At 39.5% G+C, this 24,470-nt stretch overlaps 1 protein-coding gene across 3 annotated transcripts in view; it reads left to right on the top strand.

Moving 5' to 3' along the window:
- Positions 1 to 24,470, top strand: part of cadm1b (cell adhesion molecule 1b) — a 260,038-nt gene that overhangs the window by 219,438 nt on the left and 16,130 nt on the right. For 2 of the 3 annotated variants that reach the window (XM_028045549.1, XM_028045550.1), the window contains 3 exons: positions 1,450 to 1,546; positions 1,802 to 1,974; positions 18,617 to 18,667. In XM_028045549.1, coding sequence (XP_027901350.1) covers positions 1,450 to 1,546; positions 1,802 to 1,974; positions 18,617 to 18,667 — 321 coding nt within the window. The remainder of the gene's footprint in view (positions 1 to 1,449; positions 1,547 to 1,801; positions 1,975 to 18,616; positions 18,668 to 24,470) is intronic. The other variant, XM_028045551.1, reaches the window with a different exon arrangement.

Here is a 24,470-nt window from a genome sequence, read left to right as displayed (position 1 = left end):
CATATTTGACATACACTATTTCTCCAAAAGTACTTGGTCATCAGTCCAAATTATTGAATTCAGCTATTTCAAACATTTCCATGCCACATGTCCGTAAAATGTAGCTTCTAGAAAAGGTCAACTGAGGACATTCCAGCATAGTGATGAGATGCATCCTGGGCAATTAATCCAGGGTGGAAACCTTCTTGCTACAACATATCCCACGGTTACTCGACTGTTGTTGCTACTTTAGCAAAGTGGAAGCAATTGGGAATGACGGCAACGAAGTGGTGAGCCACACGAGGTCACACAGTTGGATCAGGGCATCCTTAGTTGCACAGAGGTAATCGACTTTTTGTAGAGAGTGGCTACAGACCTGCATAGAGAGGTCCAGGAAGGGAGATTTTATTGAGCATTCAAGGACATTTATGAGCAAGATTGGTGTGGATTGACTTGACTGTTCTGCTCTCAACCCGATTGAACACCATAGAAATCAAGTAGAGGAGAGACCTTCTCGTCCAACATTAGTGTCTGACCTCACAAATGTGTTGGAAGAATGTTTAAAAAAAAATCCAATAAGACACGCGCCTTACCTTGTTAGGATAGTTAGACAAATGAATTTGTGGTTGATATACATTAAGGATATATGATAATTGTATGATTTGTGGTTCTTTTTTTTTTCTCACAGATGTATTTGTAAAAAGCTCATTGTTTTAAAAGTTGTTTTTTGTGATTACCTCCAGTAATCACAGGAAGTACCACAAATTGTTATGACAACCTTTTGTTTCATAATCTTGCCTGTCCCTAGTGTAAAAAGCTGAGCTCCATTGTAATGTCTAAATTTAAGCATAAAGTGCAGTTCCTTCTTAATACTCATAATGTGCCCTTAAAAGCTCAGCGTATGCTCTTACCATTAAATCATAGCTTTAATTAAATCTTTGGAATATAATAAAAAATCAGTTTTTATGTAAGCTGCTGCCTTGTCTAATAGCATACATTAATTTCAGGTAAAAACAAAATTGCTTTTCGGTGATTTTTACGTTTTTGTCCGACTCATTGATTAAAGAGGTAATACAAGCTGCCTACCAATGTTAAGCATCAAAGAAAGGTTAGGCTAGTCTTTTGTAGTCTCTGTCGAATATTAATTTTTTTTTTTTTAAAAGTAGATAACTGTTTTGTCTGACCTTTTAAGGAAAAAGAGAAAGGTTGACTGTAACCGCTTGACATTTTAGTAATCTTTTGCGTCTAGAGATAAGAGAGCCGGGGGGGGGGGAAACACACACACACACACATTTTGCTGTAAGGTAGGGCAAACTGACTGGATGTGTAATGAGAACATAGAGCAATAATTTTATCATTGTCTGTGGTTCACTCGTAGCTGAGTTACCCTTTTTTTGTTCCATTTTGGTGTGAATTTCACTTGGAAGTGAGGAGAAAATAAAAATGTTTTTTTTGTTGTTTTTTTTTCAGATAAACCCGAGGTGAAGATCGTGGTGACATATCCTGATGGGTTAACAAGAGAGGGCGACAATCTTGATTTGACATGTATCGCTGAGGGGAAGCCACAGTGAGTAGTTTTTCACACACACGCACGCCGATGAACTTAAGCACTGAAGATTGCTGTTTACTCGGCGTAGCCATCCCTCTCCAAACATCCTCTTAACCTTTCCATTTCATTGTACCATTAAACCAGTTGTTAGCATGCCGTACACCATTAGGCACCCCGCCCTACGCCGTCGATTTCAGATCTGACCTTTATTTCGGATTTCTAACATGGGACAGACAGGGTCTGAGTGATGCGTGTGGCATTTGTGCTTTCAAGCCCCCATCAGATCAACTGGCTCAGGGTGGACGAAGACGTGCCGCCGCACGCCGTGGTCACCGGCTCCGATCTCTACATCGAGAACCTGAACAAGTCGTACAACGGCACCTATCGTTGCGTGGCGTCGAACGCTGTCGGCGAGGCCTACGACGACTACGTCCTCCATGTGTACGGTACGTCACAGCTCACGATCGCACCGGATCGTTGGCTTCCTCATGCGCGGGACGCTCTGTAACGCTGCTCACATCAGTACGGAGCCGGCCTGGCTTTATTGTTCTGGAAATGGTCACCAAACGACAGGCATTTGTGACAGACTCCATGCATCCCACTTTCATTTGTTTTTCTTCTTTTTAAAAGTAAAACGGTGGAAATATGAAAATGAACACGCAGAACGCGAACCTTTTTAAAATCGGAGCGGTATTCATAAACTTTTTTTTTTAATGCTGTGACAAGTGACGACCACTTGTATGCATTTTAATGGGATTTTTAATTAACATACCAACACATTTATTCATAACTCAAGTTACGATACAGGTTGAAAATCGTATCAGTCAATGTCGATAATTATTGATTAGTTTTTTATTGTATAGGACTGACATGACAGTGTCATCAACGTAGCACCTGTAAATGTTTGATTGTTGTCTTGAAGTGTCATTTGGTAGATAAAGACACTTTTAATGTAACTTTTTCTTTAAAAGTGTCACTATTTATCGAATAATGCAAAGTTGACACTTTTAATGCACGTTAAATGCAAAGTTTACTGCAACTTTGCATTAAAGATGTAATTATTTACCAACTCGATCGGACGTTGCTAGGTAACCAAAGAGTGAGTTAGCTGAAGTCACCAACCTTGCAAAGCCGGTCCTGACAGGTTGAGCAGCTAAAGCCTTTCCTCTGCCTACAACTCCCAGAATGCTGTGCAGAGTTCTAGATCAGAGTTTGGCGAATGTTGAATTTTCTGTCGGGTGTTTTATCTGTTGATCACTTGCCTATTGCGATAGATATTGTTATTGATTTATCATCCAGCCCTCCTTAAGTGTCGAAAAAAAATCATCTGATGTTTGTTCATTCCTTGTAAAAAGCTCTATAAATTGAACTATGCGGAGCAGGAAGTAAAATAATGGACTTTTTTTTGCCTGTGCTGGGTTGAAGAAAGCCAGCTTGATTCTTGAATCTTTAAAATAAAGAAGGAAAAAAAAAAACAGACACAGGACGGAAGAAAACTCGAATGTGAGGTTTTCTTTTTTTCCGACGTCAACAGAAGGGCAGCAAATAAACCAAGTGGAACTGCTGCACCAAAACAGCATGTCGTGCCATATGCTCTGCAGTTAGCGGAGCCGGAGGGAGCGCGAGACGTGGACAGGTCAAATTTATACGAAAATATGGAAAGTGCCTGTTCGCCGGCTTCCAAGCACCACTGCAGTCTGAAACTTTTCAGGCCCCAGAAACACCGCCCCGCACGACTCCAGGCAATTAATCAGAGTTCCCTCTGGAGCTTTATAATAATTAATATGACTGTGCACCTGTAATGGTTTGTTTATTACCATTTGGATTGTTATAATTATATTTTTTTTTTACAATTTTCCTTTGGGGCAGTTTGGTCTTTTTTGTCTTCTTTTTTTTCATTTTGCTCAGAAAATGGGGGAAAAAAAAAAAAAGTCTTTGCTGTTCCCATGCTTTTAATCAGGAAAATATTTTTTTCTGGCCAACAGCGGCGATGCTTTTCGGCAATTGACTTTTTTCCAAACTTTTAATTAAAATGTTGAGCAGATTCTTGTTATTTCATTAACCCTCATTGGTGCACAGCAGTAAACTATCATGGATAGTTTTTCTTGGACAGACCAAGAAAATCTAAAACAAATTTTATGCTGAAAAAAGCCTATTTTAAAGTATCCTCATGTGCTGCACAGTAAATGCGCTCAGTACAAGGCTCTTTTTTGCAAGAATGACTGCATTAGTGCAGCGTGGCACAGACATGATCAGCATGTGGCACCACAGGTATGGCTTATAAAAGGTCATTTGAGCCTGATCCAGGATCAGCCATTTTTTGGCATATCATGGACATTTAAGCACCTTTCTGTGTTAAAATTGCAGTATGTATATGTGACTATTATTAATGTTTTTTTTTTTACACGTTTGGTGAAACTGTCACTCTGTCGAGGTTGGTACGAGACAAGTAATCTGTGAGAAAAACCGAGCTCTTCCACCTTCTCCCAGGGCTAACGAGAAGCAACCGATAGGAGGCGAGTCTTAGCGCTGTCAATCACAATCTCTTGTGGCGCTGCTCATCCTCCCTTCCCCCGCCCCTCTTGCTCTGTGGTAAGCTTTAGCGAGCATAGACTATAGTGAACAATTAGGCTAGTTAGCATAGTCACCGATGACGGCAGATAAACGGTTTTCTTGCAACGGTAAGTTGTTTCTCTGCCACTATCACATTCAGCAGAGAGTACACAAGACTGATTGACAGCACTAAGCCCCGCCTCCTGGCTCTGATTGGTTGTTTTTGGTCAGGAGAAGTGCATTTCCTCACATGGCAATAGTAGCTTAGAGAGGAGGTGGAGGAAGTCGATCTCTTCTGTTTCATGTTGTGCTGTCATGATATAATAGCAGTTTTAATAAGTGCATAAAAAACATTTTCTTCATAAAAGTAACATGCTGCACTTTTAATGCTGAGACCTTTGGCATTGGGAATGGTTATTGCCAGAAGGTGTCTCTTAAAGGAATGGATATCCTCCTTTCAGATGTGGATCATGGACATGATGTCATTAATACAGATGGAAAGACTCTCATCCCGAAATAAAAAATATTTGAGGACTTTTGAAAGTGCTTGGAAGCCATTTCTTCCTCATCTAGAGACAGCTAATGTAGACTGATGCCCTATCTCCTAACCCCAGCTGCAATTACTTTTACATTTATTTATTTATTTGTACTGCTGTGTATAATAACCCTTTATGAATGACTTCCTGTCGAACTGGCAAAGCAGTTTCTTGTCTGAGCCGCTGTTTGCTTGTTTATGTGAAAATAAAACAAGTCTAATTTGGGGAGGAAAAAACCAGCCCTGACTTTGGATTTGATAAATCAGTGGATCTATAACAGCAGATTATAAAAACATTACTCCCCCAGTTCATAGCTCAACTTGCACTCCGTGGGTTGTACACTCTTCCTCCAGGATGAGGAACCTCGGTTTCTAAATGAAATTAAGATTTCTTCTTTCTGCCATCTAGACAGAGGACTTTAGAGCCTGGACCAACATGTTTTGTTTTTGTTTTTCTGTATTCCTGACGTTTCTGATTCAGGAGTGCAAGAAATGCAAGAGTCATAGGCTATGTCCTATAGCTCTGAGTGGCGGCTTTCACAGCTGTAGTCCCCACACCGTTGTGAATCTCCCTCAAACTTTTGAATGTACTTCACAACAGTGGCGCCCCGAAGAGGGGAACCAGAGGGGGCCACAGCCCCAGAGAGAAACCATGGTCATGTCATAAAAAGGCATACAAAGTCATCTTTTTTTAATGAATACATAAAGAAAAGAATACAAAATAAATAGAAGTAGATTTTTTTCTTTAGTTGCGTCCCTCTAAAAAAGAATTACTGCCCTAGTCTGGGCATTCCTGGGCATGTATAAATTTTCAGTTTCTCAAATTTTTGTTTTAATTTTCTGATTGCTTCACAATTCTATCAAAACTGCGATTGTGCACGTTTCTGTGCCCCTTCTTCTACCACACCTTTTGCTTCCACTAAACTTTCCATTAATATACTTTGCTTCTTTTTTTTTTTCCCAGCAACGACCTTTTATGACACACGACCACGTTAGGAGTCTACCATTTGGTTGTGTAACATAACCCTTCCTCTCATAACTACTGTGAACGGTCTCAAATAATATCCACATTTCCTGAAGCTGAACAATCATCTTCATCTGTAATAAACTCTAATCACTCTGAGTGCAAACAATGACCACGGATTTAATACGGTCATAAATGACATATTTAATTTTTTGTTGACTTAGTTTTTGTTCCACAGATAACTTTTAAAGGGCAACACGGAGGCCGACTCTCCAGAGGCATGAATTTCAATGAGCTGACAATTGGCTCACCTCTCTTCATTTAGGCCTCATTTTCTCTTTTATCCTAACATGACTGTCATCATTCTCACAGCTGTGTGCATGTTAATGGTTTTTTTTTCTTTATTCTTTTGTTTGTTTGTTGTTGTTTTTCAGCACATAACTACAAACGCCCATTTAAAACACAACCAATTAATCACTGGAACAATTACTGTGATCTTCGGAGGATTTACTTGATCAATCTTTGCACAAGCAACGTTTGATTTTCCTCCGACTGCAACAAAAGTTTTTCGACAGCAGCCAAGAATCTTTGCACTTGAATTCCCGGAGGGGAGCGAACAACAGGAGGTGATTATCTGAAGTTTTTAAAATCACAACAAAAAAAAAAAAGAAAAGAAGGGGGACGCTCTGACGTGACATACACTCATTTCTTGGACCTTAATTTCCTGGTTTTTGTTTTTGTTTTTGTTTTTTTTTGCTGGCTGGCAGCGGTGTGTGGCGATCAGTGGGGGGGAAATAAATAAAAAATTTCCAGCAGCTGCAGCCCGTTGTTGGCGAGTTTAGTTTTTTCCCTCCGTGGAGCGTCGTGCTGTTTTGCATTTTTCTCCCAAGTTTCTGCCAATGTGCCAAAACCGTTCTGTGCCAGTGACAGTACCTGGTACCGGCGATGAAAATTTATCTGATGTTTAGACTCAAAACAAAACAAAAAAGAAAAAGTTGGGAAAGATTTTGGACTCCAGTAAAAGTGATAAAACTGATTTTCACTTTCGCCTTCCTTTATTTAGCAGCCATTGTGGGAGACAAATTCAGTCATCTTCAAAAGGCATGTTAGAATTACAACTAATTTGCTGATATTTAGCAAAAACATGCTATAAAAATTTATATGAAAAATGTCTTTCACAAAATTAGGAGATTCGATTTTAGGCTAGAATGTTTTTAGCTTCAATATGTCAAACGTCCATCTAAATTTAGCAGTAGGGGGATCATTGGATAAGAAGTTATTGTTTTAAGTAAATCTGTTACAGGATAGATTTTATCTTTTAGAAAGTATATTAGAGATTATTCCTGGTCCTAACAGAAATATGAGGTTTTGAGAAAATGGCACCTTGCTGTACACTAACGCTAGACCTGAAGGCTGCGGTGTCCAAACTTTTTATCACGTGGCTAAAATAGATCAGTCAAAAGTACTTTAAGGCCATAAAATATAAAACTACAATAAATAAATAAAATCAAGTCAATAATGTGGTCGGTTTTGTTGTTCTTTTTTGTAGAAAAGGAATGTCATTCATTGTAGATTCAAAACCTAAAAGGGATTTTCCAATTTCTTTTATTATTATTAAACTATGTTCGTTTAGTTTTCAAATTCTTTTGAAACAAATTTATTCTGTTATGCGTCACTTTCTTTCAAAAACAATTTCTATATTGAGCCAAGTTTAATAAATGAAATAAAAGTTGATTCAGATGTAGAAATGTCGGCTTTTGGGTAAAAAAATCTATGGACAGACGTGGTTCTACTTATTATAAGAGCTTGGATATGAAAGACAGTAACGTTTTCCATTGTAAAATTATGTTGTGTGGCCTGATTAAAAATGAAAAGTTAGCATCTGCTTCAGCCGTCTGTGCTGGACGGATCAAATCTGAAATCATTCAAAGCACAGAATCTTTGATTTTTTTGCAGAGGCCGCACAAAGTCACTCCCAGGGCCACAAATGGCCCCCAGGCCACACTTTGGATACACCGTCCTTACGGTTAATAGAGACAAAGATGCCTCTTTTACTTGATGTTAAATTTTTAATCAACATTAGCACCCTAATTTTCTGTTATTTATTTAAATCCTGAAATTTATTGCTGCGACATAATCTCATCGTAGAAAAATCCACCGTTTAGAGTAAAAACAACAGGATCTGCTGCAAACCAGGCTGGATGACACAATTGGTGTGGGAAGAAAAGAGCGCAAGCAATGAAAGATTTTTGTCACTGAACAAATGTTAAAGCAAATTAAAAGCAACTCATTCGTAGCAGTCGGAAAAATCAAAACACGACGACCAAAAACACAAATAAGACCAGTAAAAACAAAATGACGTGTAACATTAATTGAAAGCAGCGCAATACGAGACGCTAAACTGCCACGTCAAGAGTTCGTTAAGAACGTTAGAGAACGGCAGCAAAGAGAGGCATATCGGACGCCGTAACACTCACTAGACCCTGTCTCCATGCCAACCGGTGGTTTGGAAGAGGTGGCAGGAAAAAGCCTGGTTTGGAACTTGAACGCAAAGGACGTATCGTGCCCACATTTTAAACGTGGTACGGGATCTGTGATTTAGTGCGTCTGTTTGTCCCCTGAAAAGTTTTGGGAACTCTGTGTGACGCACAACACCACAAACTCCTTTAAAACCGAGACGTTTCGCATGGAAAATAAACCTTTATTGGGTCTTTCTGCTGGATAACGATTCTATAACCTTTTTGCACGTTTTGATCAGAACTGCTCACCACACTAACATGGTCCTCAAAAAGCTGACAACAAGAATTTCGTAGGATTTTTTTATTCTTTTTTGTTGTTGTCCAAAAGCAGGGGGTTTTGTGCCGTCTCTGAAATAGCTTTAGTTGTTATTCAGTCGGCGTGTTCATCAGTTCTCGCTGACAGCTGTAATCTCCTCGTCAGAAACAACCAGTATAACATTTTATTGTCTGACTCATAAGCCAGTGTTTAGGGAGGTTGCTGAAAATGTCCATTTGCAAAACAGAAATGCATTTGTAATTGGGTTTTACATCAACAAATAAAAAAGCAACAAAAAAAAAAAAACAGCAACTGTTAGGCAAACTGTTAATAGGAATTTACTGGAAGGACAAAGTCCTGGGGAGGAACATTGCAAATCCTGTCAATGTCAGGAATTTGAGGAGTCTGCATCGGAGGATAATAATATACATATATTTTTCATTTTCAGGGTTTTGTAGGAGCGGCCAGTGACTTGAGTTTGGGGACTTTTTAAAAACTCGTGAAGTTATTGCGTCCTGAATGGTTTGCAAGCGTGATACTGACGGCATGAATTTGCAGCCGCGTGGGGTTTTAGGAAATGTCACAACGGAGCACAGCGGGATCTCACTAATCCAAATCTCTGGGGAATAAATAGCATGGAACGGCTCTGAGACTCAAGTTTGCCCTTGCCGAAATCATTTCAGTGCCTCCAAAAAAAGAAAGAATTCCCAACAGAAACTTTATTTGAACTAGAATAATTATCAGTATATTTAAATCAGCTCAGCCCTTGGTTACTTGTGTTACATCATTGAAGGACATCTTTAAATAATAAATCAATCAATCAAGTTTATTTGTATAGCATATTTCAGCAAGAAGGCAGTTTGAAGTGCTTTACGTCATAAAATCATGAAAATAAAAAGTCATTAAAACAACATATACAGTCGCCAGTTGAGAAGCCAACAACAAACATTACATTTTGTCAAGCACATTTGGTCAAATATGCTGGTCAATGTTTCAATATTTTATAGTTCAAACGCATCTCTACACAGGCTTGGTTTATAGTCTTGATTCAAAGGAACTCAGCGTTTCGGCTGTTTTGTAGTTTTCTGAAAGTTTGTTTCCGATTTTTTTAACAGAAAGCTAATTTTTCAGCACAGCCAAGTGACAATTAATTCGGGGGATTATTTATATGACACACCAACTCCAAAAAAATCATAATTATTAGATGAATTCAAATTATGCTTTGGGGTTTTTATACTTTTAATAAAAAAAATGTATGTTGGCCTCCTTGTTTTCTACCCTTCTAAAGGGTGAGCCTTAAAGGGGCGGTGTTATGTTTATTTCGGGCACAAAGTCTTTTTGTAGGACAGCCAAGCAACTATGTTACCTTCAGTTGTTATAAAAATGATGTATATATAAAACATGACATAAAAGAAACCTGACACTGGGTTTCTGTCTCTTTAAGAAGCTCCGTCTTCTTAAAGCCCATCATCACAACAGCGCTCCTCATGATGCCGATCACAACTGAACAGTAGTTCGTATGACGAGCTCAGCAGACTCCACCGGCCTGGAGCTCCATCCATTTTTAAGTTCCAACTAAACGAGGGTGCTACAGAACAGCTGCAACAAATTAAAACTTCCACTTGTAAGTTGGGAGCAAAAAAAAAAAAAAAAAAAAGTGGAAAGGCTCAGAGGGTGAAAACTGCGCTAACATCTTGAAGCGCTACAACTAGAATCACACACCTGCAGCCCCCCCCCCCACTCTGAATGACATGCTCACACTTTTAAAAGGTGCAGACGGTCGCTTCCAAACAAAAGGACGTCATAGTAGCTCACTCACAGCCGATCGTCGCGCTAATGGACCACGTTTCCATTAGCCGAGTAAAGATCAGCCCCCAGAAACTGGCGGAGGCTGCTGTTTGTACGTCTTCTGGACCTCCGCCGCAGAACCCCCAAAATAGTACTGTAGCGTTCTCATGTCACAGACAGATTTACAGAACTGCCTGCGAGCGCTGAAAAAACCCCATGTATAATGCGTGTCTACTGTTGTTTAATGTATGTATCCTTTGATTCATGCTCTCTACCTCTGTAATACTCCCATGAATGAGTAAAAGCAGTGGGAACCGAATGTGCTCTGCTCGCGCCGTGAAAACGTAGAGTGTCTCTGTTATCAGCGTTTGTGCCTTTGGCCATGACCCCTTCAATTAGTAACTTTGTATCCACATATTTTACCAATTTCCATTAAACAGATTTTCTCTGGTGTGTGAGCTTTAGAGGCTCTCTGACCTCAGCTCTCTGTAATGAGACACAGGAGATTGATAAAAGGTGCTCAAAACTGCATATAATTGTAGCCGCGACTCCCACTCCTCTTTCTGGAGGATTTAATGCCAGACGGAAATCGCGTTGTGGTCCATGTGAGAATTTGTTGTCCCAGACTAATCATGCCTGCTACAGTAGCTTAATTAGTGTGTGTGTTCCTGCAACATTGATTGGTCTTAGCGTTATAACCTTGTGCAGTTTGTTTCCCCCCTCCCCCCCCCTTTCTGTTTGTGTGCAGCTTCCAAAGCCGGCAAAGTTTTCCTAAAAGAAAATTCCCGTTTTTATAACTACTCAATTCTCAGAAGTAGAGAGTTTTAGGGAGTTAAATTAACACAGATTCTGAAACAGACCAAATTCATTTCACCACAGTCTTGATTTATCCGTGTAGTATAAGAAAACCAAGCATGCTTTCATTTTTTTAGGGCTTTGTGCACTTTTTGCTGTGCCATCTTAGGGATTTGTTTTGGTTTAACCTGCTTTTTGTCACAGTTTAAGATTTTAAATTAAACTTATTTTGATATCTTGCTAAGATAATCACTGTCCACTGACCACTGATTAAAAAATCTCTTTAATTTTTTTTTTTTTAAAGTCATTTCCCAATTTAAAGAAATTCAGGAACAGATGGGAAACAAAGTCGTTGACATCCATCAGTCTGGAGATTGTTACGAAGCCATTCCTAATGCTTTGGGATTCCAGTGAACCACAATCAGAGCCTTTATCCACAGACAGAGAAAACATTCAGCAAAATCTTCCCAGAAGGGCCTCGTGTGTTAAAGATTCTCCAAGAACACATCAATGAGTCAACTTGGAGATCAGAAGAAAGAATATCGGAGGGGCCTCTGGTCTCAAGTAAGGTTTTTGGTTCTACACAGCCAAAACAAGAATAGTCAAAATGGCGTCTGTGGGAGAGATGGTCCCTAAAATGTTTATGAAAACTGCCTGACTAGACAAAAGTAGAATGTGCTGGAAATAGTGCATCCTGTTGCATAAAATCACATCATGACCAGATTGAAACGCGGTTGTGGTCGTGTGATGGTTAGCTGCTTCTGGACCGGGCCGACTTGCCATCATTAGCTGTGTTTCCATTCACCATGTGATTCTGCAAATTGGAATCCCCAAAAACAACAACAAAAAAAACCACAAAAAACCTTGGGTTAATGGAAAAACGCCGATTTGGAAAAACTTGCAGTTTCCGATAAGTGCATTTCATAGAACTACAATGGGAACCCCTTCTTTGCATCACACGAGTCACATGATCAACAATCGAATGTTACGACTGAAAAGACGAAGAAGACAGAAAGTAGGAGGATGACGGCACGACATGTCTTTTTAATGAGGCTTTGTGTTTTTATGCAGGAACAAGTCATGTCATTTCAATTGTGTTTCTTATTTAATAGAAACATCACCTTTTTCTTTTTGACATTACCAGAATATTGACAAATGTTTGCGCACATTTGTAATGAAAACGCAGCTGTAGATGGAAACGTGAAATGTTCTCTTTACCAGAAAATCTGGAAGAAGAATGTCGGCAATTCGTGACACTATGCTATGTAACAACTGGGTTATAGAGCATGATAATGATCCATAACACACCTGCACCTGCTAGTCCACATACAAGTGACTTTTAAAAACAAATGTTTGTGAGTGGCCTAGTCAAAGTCTGGGCTTGATTCCAATCAAGATGCTTTTGCATGACCTTAAAAAGGTTGTTTATGCTAGAAAACCTGCAAGTGTGGTTTAACTTAAAGAATTTTTCAAAGAAAACTATTTCCTCATTCAATGACGACTGTTGCTGTCATCCTACCAACCAGTTAGTTACTTTTTCACAGAGTCATGTTGATTTGCAAAGCATTTTTTCCTCTATAAGCAAAACTCTTTACTTAAAAAAACTGCATTTTGTACAGTCAGGTTGTCGTCATCTGACGGGAAAATTTTCTTAATATTCTCAAATGTTTAATCATGGGAAAATAGCAAATACAAAAAGAGATCTGTAAAAAGTGCAGATGATTTTTCAGTGTGCTGTACAAGCTCCGAATAAAGCTTTACCACTTCTATCATACAAAAAAAAAAATTGTTCAACTTCCTCTCGCTCACGCAGGTAGTTTTGATCTAGAGCCTTTGAATCGCTCATCAGTTTTATTTTCGCTCCTCCTGCCACCTTCTACCTGCTCTGCTCCTTCAGGCTCGTCCTGTTTTACAACAACTAATGACCTTTCAACTGCGCGACAGGCCGGACAGGTGGGAGGCCGATGTAAATCCACGTCAAATCAAGTCCCATTGTGCGAAGCGCCGCATTGTGTGCGGCCGGTCGAAAGGGGCTCCGAGAGAGAGAGAGGCTTCTCACGCTGTTTCTCCACGAGGGTCTGTCTGAGACGGCCTTTAAATTGTGGCCGCTGGCTGGCGTTTGGTTTGTGAGAGAAGTGGCCAGAGCGAAAACCTTTTTTCTCTTTCTCTCTCTCTCTCTCTGGGGCAGCAGCAGCAGCAGCCCGGCGCTATATAACCCTCACATACTGCCGATCCTTTTACCACCCCACTTCAGCTTGCAATTGACTTTTCGACCTATAAATCCTCGATGGACGCAGAGTCAAAGACACGCGAGCTGCTAGAAATTTGGGGTTTGTTGGCGGTTTGACATAACATGAGCAGACGGGACTCAGAGGTCTCTTTGGTCTTATGAGGGCCTGTTGGAAAACCGTGTCCTTGTGAATTGAACTTCATATTCACTGTCAACGATTCACACACATAAAAAATAAAACAATCATTCTATATATCTCACTTTATTGTCTCACAAAGATGCTTCTTTTTATTTTTAAATGTTTGTGTAAAACCACCTCTTAAGTTCAGTGTTTGTTTGGGGCGAAACATAAATGTGAAAATGAGCCTTTTTCACATTTTGTCACATTGCAGCCATAAATGTTGATGTATTTTACTAGAGTTTTATGTGACAGACGCCAGGAAGTGGACAACAGTGAAGTAACAGGAAAATAAATAGAAAGATGAATATGACAAGTATGGGTTGAAGTTTTCTTCTGCCTATTTTACTCTAATCCCTGAAATAAAATCCAGTGCACCCACCTGCTTTTATCAAGTGCCATCGTCTAGTTAGTAAACCAGGTTCACTCATGTGTAATATTCTACAAATCTAGCTGTTCTGTGAACGCATGGGATTCTTGGAGAATATTGGTGAGCAAACATAATCAAGAGGACCAAAGAAATAAAGCAAAGTTAAGATTACGACAAACAAGGACAACAATTGAGTCAAAACTGAAATAGAATTAAAGTAAAACTAAATTCAAAAGGTAAAAATGATCAGATGATAGTTAATTATCTCAAATTAACAGAGTTGTAGACTATAATCCTTGAGTGACGTTCTGGTTCGCACTCCCTGCTAGTCGGTGGCGGTAGTGCACCAATTCAATGTTTGCCGAACGCCAATAAACACAGAGGAAGAAGAAGAAGAAGTAGAGTGATTGAGGAAGTTTTTAAAAAAAAAAATTTATGAAATCCTACATTTATAAAATCTCATTAAGTGAAACGGACAAATTGAGCCACAACTACAAACCTTCCAAGACATGGAGGGTCTTTCTAAACCGATAGGCAGAGCATCAACCACCAGAAATATCTAATACGCTCAATTAAACTCTGGAGGAAATCCTGTCAACTGGGCAGCTATTTGTCATTCTCTCCACAAATTGGACCTTTAGGTGGTAGCAAAGTAAACCATTATAACAGGGAGACCCATTTCCAGTTTGCCACAAGCTATGTTAGCAAAACACATGAAACATGTAGAAGACGACACTCTGGTTAGATGAGATAGAAACTGAACTTTTGACCTACATGCAAAACTCTTTAATATTGCAAAAAAAAAAAAGCTAACATTGGACATCCCCAGGAACTAAGTAGCTACACTATAAAACATGACTGTGGCTGAAAGAAAGAAAGGGAGAAAAGCAAAGGGGCCACTGGAGTCCTTTGAAATACAGACTTTTCTCCGTGTTTTGCAGAACACTGCCACGACGCTTTATGGAAAAGCAACTTTTAAGCAAAAAGAAATAAGCAGACAACACAAAAACAAGCAAAACATCCCCCCCCAGCCCCCTGCCATCATGTTGGCAGGCAGATTTAAGCAGGCGTGGATAAACAATTTCTCAAACATTGTTTCACTTTATGGTTAAATTTTCTCATATCAAATTGTTCACTGATACAAATGCTCCCTGAAAATATGGCATCTCCAAAACACACTCATATTTCAGCCCTCATAAAGCCGAGCCCGGAGTCATCCAGCCTGGAAATTGCCCATGGAGAATTTGTGTTCGCCTGGATATTATATGTGCCACATCCCATCCCGGGCTTTGTGAAGACCCTCATCCCTGAATGGCCAATTTCGCCCCCACCCCCAGCCAACTCTCCTCCACACACTGACATTTCAGCTATCACGCAGCCTTCGGTCATAGGGAAGGAAATCTAGCCCACCCCTCTCTTCAAACACTGTCAGAGGAGAATCTGCCGCTGATACCCCCCTACCATCATCAGCACCACCTCTGCTATACACTCCATCCCTGGCGGCAACATTATGCTGTCCTTGATGTTTTATCATTAGTTTGGGAGTGTGTGGTCCCCCACTGCTGTCTTTTGATGGAGTGCAGACAGTAAAGGCATGGAAACAGCCAGCCAATTTCCCTTGCTGCAGTTCTCCCTCAGCAAGGGGCCGGGCTATCTTCCCCCCCTACCCTCGCTGCACCACAGCCTGGCAAAATAATTCCCCTTGATGAGGCGGGCTTTCAGTCCTGCTTAGTATGGTTGTATACCTGAATTGGCCTCCATCTTGTCTTCCTGATTATTTTGGCGCAAGGTTAGTGGCGGCTCTGATACGTAGAGTGAGGAGCAGAGAGAACAGTTTACGGTCTTGCTTGAATGTTGGGAAAGTAGCAATGTCCTCAGTCCGTGCCAAACGTCTTTGCTCGTTAGTCACTAGTTGTTTTTCAAAAGTGAAATTTAACAGCTAACGTAATGAACTGTAATGCAACCCCCGAGTTTATTTGTCAGCTCCTTTTTTTTCTAAATTTTATCCATAAAATCAGCTTTATTTCCATAACAAAGGTTCTGTCATGAAATGCGGTTGAGACGCTGCCTTCGTTTCCGTTACAAAATGCGCACCATACTTTGTCAATATTCCGCTAATGTTGAGAAAAACACAATTTTGCAATTGCAGTGTATTCTTTGAATAAGAAAAGCAACTAAAATCACACATGAATAAGTTGGTTCACACGGTGTCATTAAAAAAAACATGCCACGCCATCATCCTCCAACTGCTTCCTGTTGTCGTCTTCTTCATGGATTGCACCAGTAGCAACATCTGGTTGTTGATCGCGTGACTCGTGTGATGTGAAGAAAGTTGTTTGGTTGGAGTTTTACGAAATAAACCCATTTCGATGTGGCCAACAAAAGCCACCTCATCCTAGCACTAAAACGTTTTTTGAGTTTTACTGAAATTGCCGTGTTGCATTAGGCAAATTTATTATCGATTATATAGTCAAAGGAAACTCAGTTACTGTCAATGAAACCCAGGTTGCTTTAATAGTTGCCCTCAGCTCAACTACATGGACTGATCTGGTGTTTCTTATCTTCTTGTTGACAATACCTCTTATATTTTCTGAGGTTTGGCAGGTAATATTATGTGCTGCTTTTTTCTCTGCCACTCAACTTTCCATTAATAAATTGGGATGCAGCATTTTGTGAATAACTCAGTGGGCCAACACCAGTGGATGATACGGCCCCCCAAATCATCACTGACTCTGGAAACTTGAACCACTTCCTCCAGACTCTTCCACTTTGACTTTTGAAGATATTTAGGTATTTGTTTTAATCTGAATGGAGAACTTGGGCTTTTTTTCTCCTTAGCTCAGGTAAAATACTTTTGGTTCAGGAGGCGTTGGATCAGACATGTTGCCTTGCGTACATCTATTTGTGATGCCTCTAACCACCCACTCTCCTCCCCCAAGGCTCATGAATGGGCTTTGATAGAAAATTCTCTCTGGTTATCCGTGTTGCTTGTGTGCCAATGTCTACCACACTTTTTCCTTCCATTAGATTTTCCAATAATCTAGCAGATTGTTGCAAATTAATCCACTAGATTGGTGGATTAGAAAATCCACTAGATTTTCTGATCTAGTGGATTCTATCAACATCCCAAGATTGTAGATACCGTTCCATGGCCAATACATAATATTTACGTTCTAAACATTTTTTATTGGTCTTTTGTAATATTCAAATATTTAACTTTAAGCCAAAATCATTTAAGCTATATAAGCTTCAATTCCATCACCAGTTGCAGAGGTGATTAAATTCACGAGTTTCAGTTTTTGAATTGAATCACTCAGTAATCTTTTAATGTGATTCTAAACTATATAGACGAGTGTATAGCTTATTTAGGATTGTGACTGCAGCCGTTTTACGTAGGCAATAAAAACAACAGCGTAGTTGAGAAACGGGCTTTAAAATGGCGACAGAACCAGCTCATCAACAAAAACTAAAGAGGGGGCCCGGAAAATCCCAAACCGGACACCCACTCCTCTTCACAGCTAAGACTGAAGACTCAGTTCATGAAAACCTTAAGCAGAGTCCAGCTGCATTTTGAGCAAGGTGGGAATATTGTGTTTGGTCTTGGTTTGAATAGAGAAGGACCTGAAAATATGCCTATTCAACACGCCAAAGGTCTTCACAGTGACATATTTATGCTTTACAAGGACACATGTATGTAATTTTAAGGTTTATTTATTTATTTATTATTTATTTATTTATTTATTTTAAGCCTTGACTTCTTTTGGCATGAAAAAGTAAACAGGTGGCTAACAGGATGTAGCGTTAGCCACTGTAGCTTGATGCTAACATCAGTTCCATGCTGATGTTAGCTTTTACCATGGGACGCTAGTAATGCTTCAAAAATGGGTTTATAAGTCTTTTTTTTAACCCCAAGTCTGTTTGAAAACAAATGTCAGATGCCAAGGTGTTCATAAAGGCACCGACAAGTTTGGAAATTTAAGCGTTCACAATATTTTTTATTAAGCTAGGCTATAAAAAGCATCAATGATTTATTTATTAAGCAAAAAACTTGTTAATAAAATGGAGTTATTTTAAAGTAAGACAAAATGGTCTTAAATTGACGTGGAAAAAGTGTAAAGTTCTTGAAGGATTCTTTCTGAAAGGGTAGGTTTATTTTATTCACTGTTACTGGGTTATTTATTTATTTACATGTTTTTTATGAAAAAAAGATGGGAAAAAATAATTTCCATCTGCCTTTTTTTGTCCAGTTCGTGAAGAACAAACAACATGTTGAGAAATGTATTTAAGGCAAATACAGGTGAGGTTAGCAACTGTAAGCAATTCATTAGAGCAATGTAAAAAAAAAAAAAAAACAACATGGTTGCCATAGATATAGACCAGAGATGATTCAATAGCTTCAAGAATGCTTTATAAAAACACAGCTATTGATAGATTTTTTTTCAATGTTTATTTGTTTATGTTATTCATTCAATGTCATTTGCAAATGTATTTTTTGAGGTCTTACAAACAGTTTCCATGGACATTGTATGTCAAGCTCTCCATGAACGAATACAAAAAACAAACCAAAGAAAGATGGAGAGACGTTATGCAGTAGTTAATAGCACTTGGAGTTTGTCGTCTCCGTTGACATCTGACACTTTTATTCTTTAAAAACTTGGGGGATGGAAAAAAACCCTGAACCTATCATTTGTAAATGCCTCCTCACACCTACTAACATGTACTTTCAGCTCACACAGTAGCTTCAACATGTGCATGTTAGGATTTTTTAAAATTTTATTTGGTTTGTTTGTTGTTTTGAAAAAATAGTCCAGCTTCTCATCTTCAGTGACTGTCTCTTTCTTTGCTCTTGTCTTTATTTCTTATACATGTTCTTTATTTTTTTTCCACTCTTTTCATCTAGATGCTCCCACTACTATCCCCATACCCACCACCAACCCAGTCAACACGCAAGGTACTGTATTTCCCCAATACTGTCCCTCTCAGCAAAACGCATGTGTGGGTGTGTGTGTGTGTGTGTGAGAGAGAGAGAGAAAGAGAGAGAGCTTGCATGCACGTGTGATGGGGAAAAAAGAAAACAAGGGCTTGTACCTACAGTTGAAGGGAAACGGTGGCTAGCCAGTTTAAATTAGATAGCGCTGTTGATAGGTGTCAGTGAGGACGCGGGACAGTCGGAGACACCTGTCACAGCCGTCTCCCCACTCGTGCGTTTGATCAGAGGGAAAATTTGCTGCTATCTTATCGACATCTGCAGCTTTATATCTCAACTGAACCCATCCGTCACATTGTAATGCCCGTTACATCCCCTCTACAAATGCCAGTCACATTTTGTCTCGGCGAGGCTGCAAAACATCAATAACTGTTTTCCCGCGGACAGACGGGAAGTAGCTTATTTTGCCGCGCTAACTAACGGCGTAGCAACCCGTTGGGTCATTTTTTTAACGCTTAGATTTACCTCTGCAAAAAAAAAAAAAAAGGGTTTCAGTACAAACCATCATTTTCATTTATTTATTTTTTTTTAAGGCTATTATTTCAAAAGCACTGTTAAGGCTAGGCAGATGGTGCGGCAACCTTGGGAGTTGACATTTGGATATGCCAGAATGTGACATTTTAATACAAAAAAAATATCTTTAAAGAATAGATCGGTTTATCAATAGCCGCTTTAAAGATATGGCAATTTTTCTTTTGTCGTGGGCAATGTGCAATTCATTTAGTTTAAAAAAATAAATAAATAAAAATCCAAGGCGACCAATAATAAGTTTAAAAAAAAAACAAAAAACTCAGGAGTGAGACTAGATCAAAAGCAAACATATTCTAATGAGGCGACTCTCTAGATAACATTCATTTACACTTTCAGTTGATCAAAAAAAAACCCCAACAGAGCTGACATTTTAGCTCTATTTTTGTGCGTCAGATAAAAATAGCGCCAGGTAAATCTCTCTTGAAAATGAAGCAACTTTTTTCCCTCTGGTTTCTCCTTCAGACCGGCCTCTCCTCTGTGACAAACGGCAAATCCGAAGCGCCGCAGATCAGCGATCGTCCTCTAACGGTTAAAGCCTCAGTCAGCTTTACCGACTCTCTCTGTGTGGGAGTGGTGGAGTCAAACGGGACGCTGCTTTGCACATCTGTTACATTACGCTGCAGTTTTCCATAAGCCCCTCTCCTTTTGAGTCACCGTGATGCTGCCGTCTCTGTTTTGTGCTAAAACATTCCGAGAAGACGGGCCCCAAAGCGGATTTAGTGTGATTTATGTGAAACATGCTGGGAGGCTGTAATTGAGCTTCCTTGCAGTTCGCTGCTCTCCTAAATACTCTCTTGTCACAGGGCAGTTCTGAGCTAGCTTGTGGTAGATTGCTCTGCACTACCTTAATTAGCATAACGCCACAGTATAGCATTTCTGTCCTGCCAGTGAGTAAATATAGCTTTGTTGGAATAAACACGCCGACACTGAGGAATTGTTCTTCCTAGAGAGACACAGCTACAGCTACCCAGAGATCCTAATTTAAAAGCCAGTGTCTGTATGTCCTCTGGTCCAATTTAGTGTTGCCCTAAAAATATTTAAGGCAAAATTATGTTTTCAAAAAAGAGTTGCCAATTTTTATCTTTGATGCTGTGTCTCTGTCTCAGAAGACTTGATAAAAAAAAAAACTTTGAGTTACATGTGGTGAGTGTTTGGAAATCTTTACTCATAGAGTCCATTGGCTAAATCCCTTATCTTCATCACGAACCACTAATGTGAGCGCTTGTGCCACATCTCCATGGCAACCCCTAACATGAGGACACGACATGAGGAAGAAAAATAAAACAAAACAAGAAAAGTGACAGCACGTTGACCAAATCTATGCCAAAGACACAACGGACAGATTTTTAGTACCCAAACTTTTCCGATTTTAACTTCCATTTTAGCAGAGTTTTTTTTGTGTGGTTTTTTTGTTTTGTTGTTGCTTTTGCAGCAGAGTCCTCCATAAGCAGGCTACTGGACACGTTTAAGTCTTTTTCATGTCAGAAACGTTTCCATCTCTTGCGGCTTGAGGAGCAAAGCAGAGAGATGAATTTGGCAACCAATCAAAAAAGAAAAAGAAAAATAAGCATGAGCTAATAACATGTCAGTAAGGTAAAGCGCGTAAACCGCACATCAGTAAAACATGTGTGAATGGAATATCGAATATAGCAACAGCAGAAAGTTATAGAAATAATAGCAATAACATAGTTACAGAGGTGGGTTAGCTCTACTATAATTGGCAACCTATTACAAACTACCTTAAACTACCAAACCAGGCAAAGACAACAGTCATGTCAAGTTTATTTGTACAACACATTTCAGCAACAGGGCAGTTCAAAGTGTTTTACATGATGAAACCATAACACTGGTTCAGTTATGAAACAAGCAACCAACATTACATTTTGTCAAAGGCCATCATCAAGAATAATTATCATCAAATATACCAAACGATGCTCCAGTTATTATTAATCAAAGGCAGATGGGCTTTCAGCCTCGATTGATAGGAACTCAGTGTTTCAGCTGTTTTGCAGTTTTCTGGAAGTTTGTTTCAAATTAGACGAGCATAGAAACTGAATGCTGCTTCTCCATGCTTGGCTCTGATTTTACAAATGCAAAGCAGACGTGAACAAGTAGACCTGGTTGAATGTATTTTTGTGCTGAGTCGTGACGACCACCTTACAAACGGCACACAAGCGCATCTGCTACACAATTGACGCAGCAGTAATTCAATAGCAACGTTACTTAATCGAATGCGTCGCCATGCAGATGCTCTGTCTCCACTAATGAAGATTTGCTCACCTCAGGATGCTGAATGCCCGATTGACCTGCTGAGTAATTCAGATAATAATCGTTTGACCAATTGGAGGAAATCATGACCTTTATGAGCTTTGAAATGTCACCTGAAAATGATAAGGATTTAAAAAAGATAACTGTCACATGATAGCCTAAGTAAACAATATAAATAAGCCAGATTTTTAATTGCATGCATGAGATTTGATATGTGTTTTCCCAATATTTAATTTTAAAAAATGTCTCTTGTTTTTATCTTGCTTATTTGTTATTGTGTGTTTTTTTTTAGCTTTGGCTGAACAAACACAACCTCACCTCCCATTGTTGGTCTACACATGAAGAAATAAAAAAAGGATGCCACTTTCCCACTATAGAGTAAAAAACATATAACTGGCTTTTTAGAGTTTGTTTTTTTTCTTCATAGTTCTTATATGGAAATCTGTTTGTTTTTCTGAAATACGATTCAAGTTGCTATATTTATATCTTGCCTGCAATCTTCTCCTTTAGTTGTGACTTCAGAAGTGTCAGTGCCAAATCCTAATATTGTCTTGTGCAATGAAAGAGCAAATGTCATAACAAAGCACGGAAACTCACAGCGGTTTGTCTTCTGCGTTTGTTGTTTCGTGTTCAGAAAGTTTCGCTGGAAATTATATCATCAGGTCGCTCGGAGTCTTGCTAGATGCAGAGAGTGTGTGTGGGCGGGTAGACCACTGGGGAGAGATAAGTCACTGTTTTTTAAAAGAACATTTCTTTCATGTGTTTGAAAGTTTTCAGGCCTCGTGTCTCGACATGTGTCGCCGCTGAATATTTAACGAAGTCTGAAAAGCTTCTCGCTTCCGACTTTGTCTCCAGTCAGAGACGACGCGGGTGTGTTTAAGGTGTAGCCGCCGATCCGAGTAGCTTAAATGATTTTTAGCGTCTCTACGCAACAGATCCAAGATGGGGGGGCCGACATCGGAACAAGTATTAGCAGGCCCCGATTTCCTTTTCTTGCGTTTGCGTCTCGTCCGGGGAGAGGGGAATATAACCGGGGATCTCTAGATCTGAAGGAGAGCAGAGAGTCTGTTGTGATAGTGCTTGAGCCCTTCAGATGCTCACAGATGATCCAAAGCAGGGACATCATATCCTAGGTAAGCCTCCAGTAAACCCGAGGCGTTGAGGAGAGCCAGAGGAGGGTAGACATGAAAGAGGGAAGACATAAAACAAAGACTTGTGTTGTTGACTTGATTGAGAACACCTGTTTCTGCAGATCGTGCTGCTGTTGGACCTCGGCGGATTAATCCGACTGACAGAAAGTGTCTGTCACCCCTTTAGATAAACTTGCTTTTATGTCGTATTCTCCTACTGCTTTGTTTTGTTTTCATTTCTTGCTTAAAATGGCTAAGCAAAAACCAAAGTGGGGCTTGTAAAATGCATTTCCCCCTGATAGACTTCGTTTTGTTTTCATGCTTCTTGGATGCACTTTATTGTTTCAGCTAAACAAACCCTTTTTAAAATCAGCCTGAGTGAAAGTAAAAATGTAGCTTTCAAGAGAATACTTCATTTATTAAGGGAGAAAAAAAAAACTCTCCAAACAAACGTGGCCCTCTGTGGAAATCAAATCAATTGTTGCTTAATCCAAATAACAAGTAGTGCCACCAATTGCTAACATCTCAGTACGATTAAAGTCCAGACCTCAAATAGGACACTTTATAACCAATATTTCTTTTCCTGTATTGTTACTTTTGTATGTCTTTATGACGTTCACAGTGGAGTATTTCAAATCTGATGGCTGGACTTTCTCCTTCCAAGCATTATGTTAGAGAACTGAATTTATGGTTGAGATGTACGTAAATCTTTTAGCACCTAGTGATTCAGTTTAATTCAGATTTTTAGGGTCATGATTAGATTTTCTTATTCGAATGCCCAAGAGATTTCCTTTAAATTATGTGACTGACAAGAGGAAAGGAGAGTGCAAACAAATAGGACATGTTTTTTTTAAGACAATTCAGTAATTTTCCATTCTGTATCAAATTCCATCAGTTTTTACTTCAACAAAAATAAGTTTGTGCATGCTATGGTGCGTTCACACCAAATGCGTTTCACGCGTCTGGTTTACATTCGAAGTCTATGTGAAGGCGCGTCGAGGGTCCGTCGCAACACGTTCCGAGCAACTAGCACGGCACAATTTGAAGCCTTTGGAGGGTTTGATGCGTCACAACACATCCGATCGGCAACGAAAGAGAACTGCTGGAGAGAGTTTGACTCGTCTGATGCGTTTGGTGTGAATGCACCGTTAGGTTAGCTTAGCCTGCCTGGCTTGTTCATAAATTTAAAAAAATACCAAAATAATTTTACAAAAAAAAAAGCAGACTAAAGTTGATTTTTGAGCATTTTTAATTGATTTTTAGTTCCCAGAACCAATTCATGCTTCTATTAATGAGAGGAAGTTTTCCAGGTCCGACAGCACCAAAGCACCTCCAGGCTGCTACACTACCAGCAACATGTTTGACTGTGAGTAGGTCTATTTTCTGAAATGGTGTTTGGATCATGAAGGATGTAAAAGAACATTCACCTCTTATTAAAAGCTCCATTGTAGTACGTGAGATAATTTTCCAAAAATGATTGTGATATTTCCTTTGGCAGTGGTTTTCCCCATGCCATTTTTTTTGCCCAATCTCTCTCTTCTGTTGTTGGATCTTGAATATTAAGCTGAACAGAGGCAGGTTAACATTCTGGGCTTTAGATGTTGCTTGGGTCTGTTTTGGACTCTTTTGACTGACTCGTCGAGGCACTTTGGGGTAATTTTGGTAGGCTGGCCACTTCTGGGAAGGCTTGCCATTGTTGAATGTTTTGGGCATTTAAGGATAATGACTGTCTCTGTGGCGCGTTGGAGTCCCACGGCTTTACAAATGGTTTTGTGACCCTTTGTAGACCATTAGATGTGAAGAGTTTGTTTTTCCATCTGTTTTTTTTAATATCCGGG

Source organism: Xiphophorus couchianus, chromosome 18, assembly GCF_001444195.1.
Source record: "Xiphophorus couchianus chromosome 18, X_couchianus-1.0, whole genome shotgun sequence".
NCBI classification, from domain to species: domain Eukaryota; kingdom Metazoa; phylum Chordata; class Actinopteri; order Cyprinodontiformes; family Poeciliidae; genus Xiphophorus; species Xiphophorus couchianus.
The sequence above is the reverse complement of the archived record's forward strand: the minus strand, read 5'-3'. Positions and strand labels throughout refer to the sequence as shown.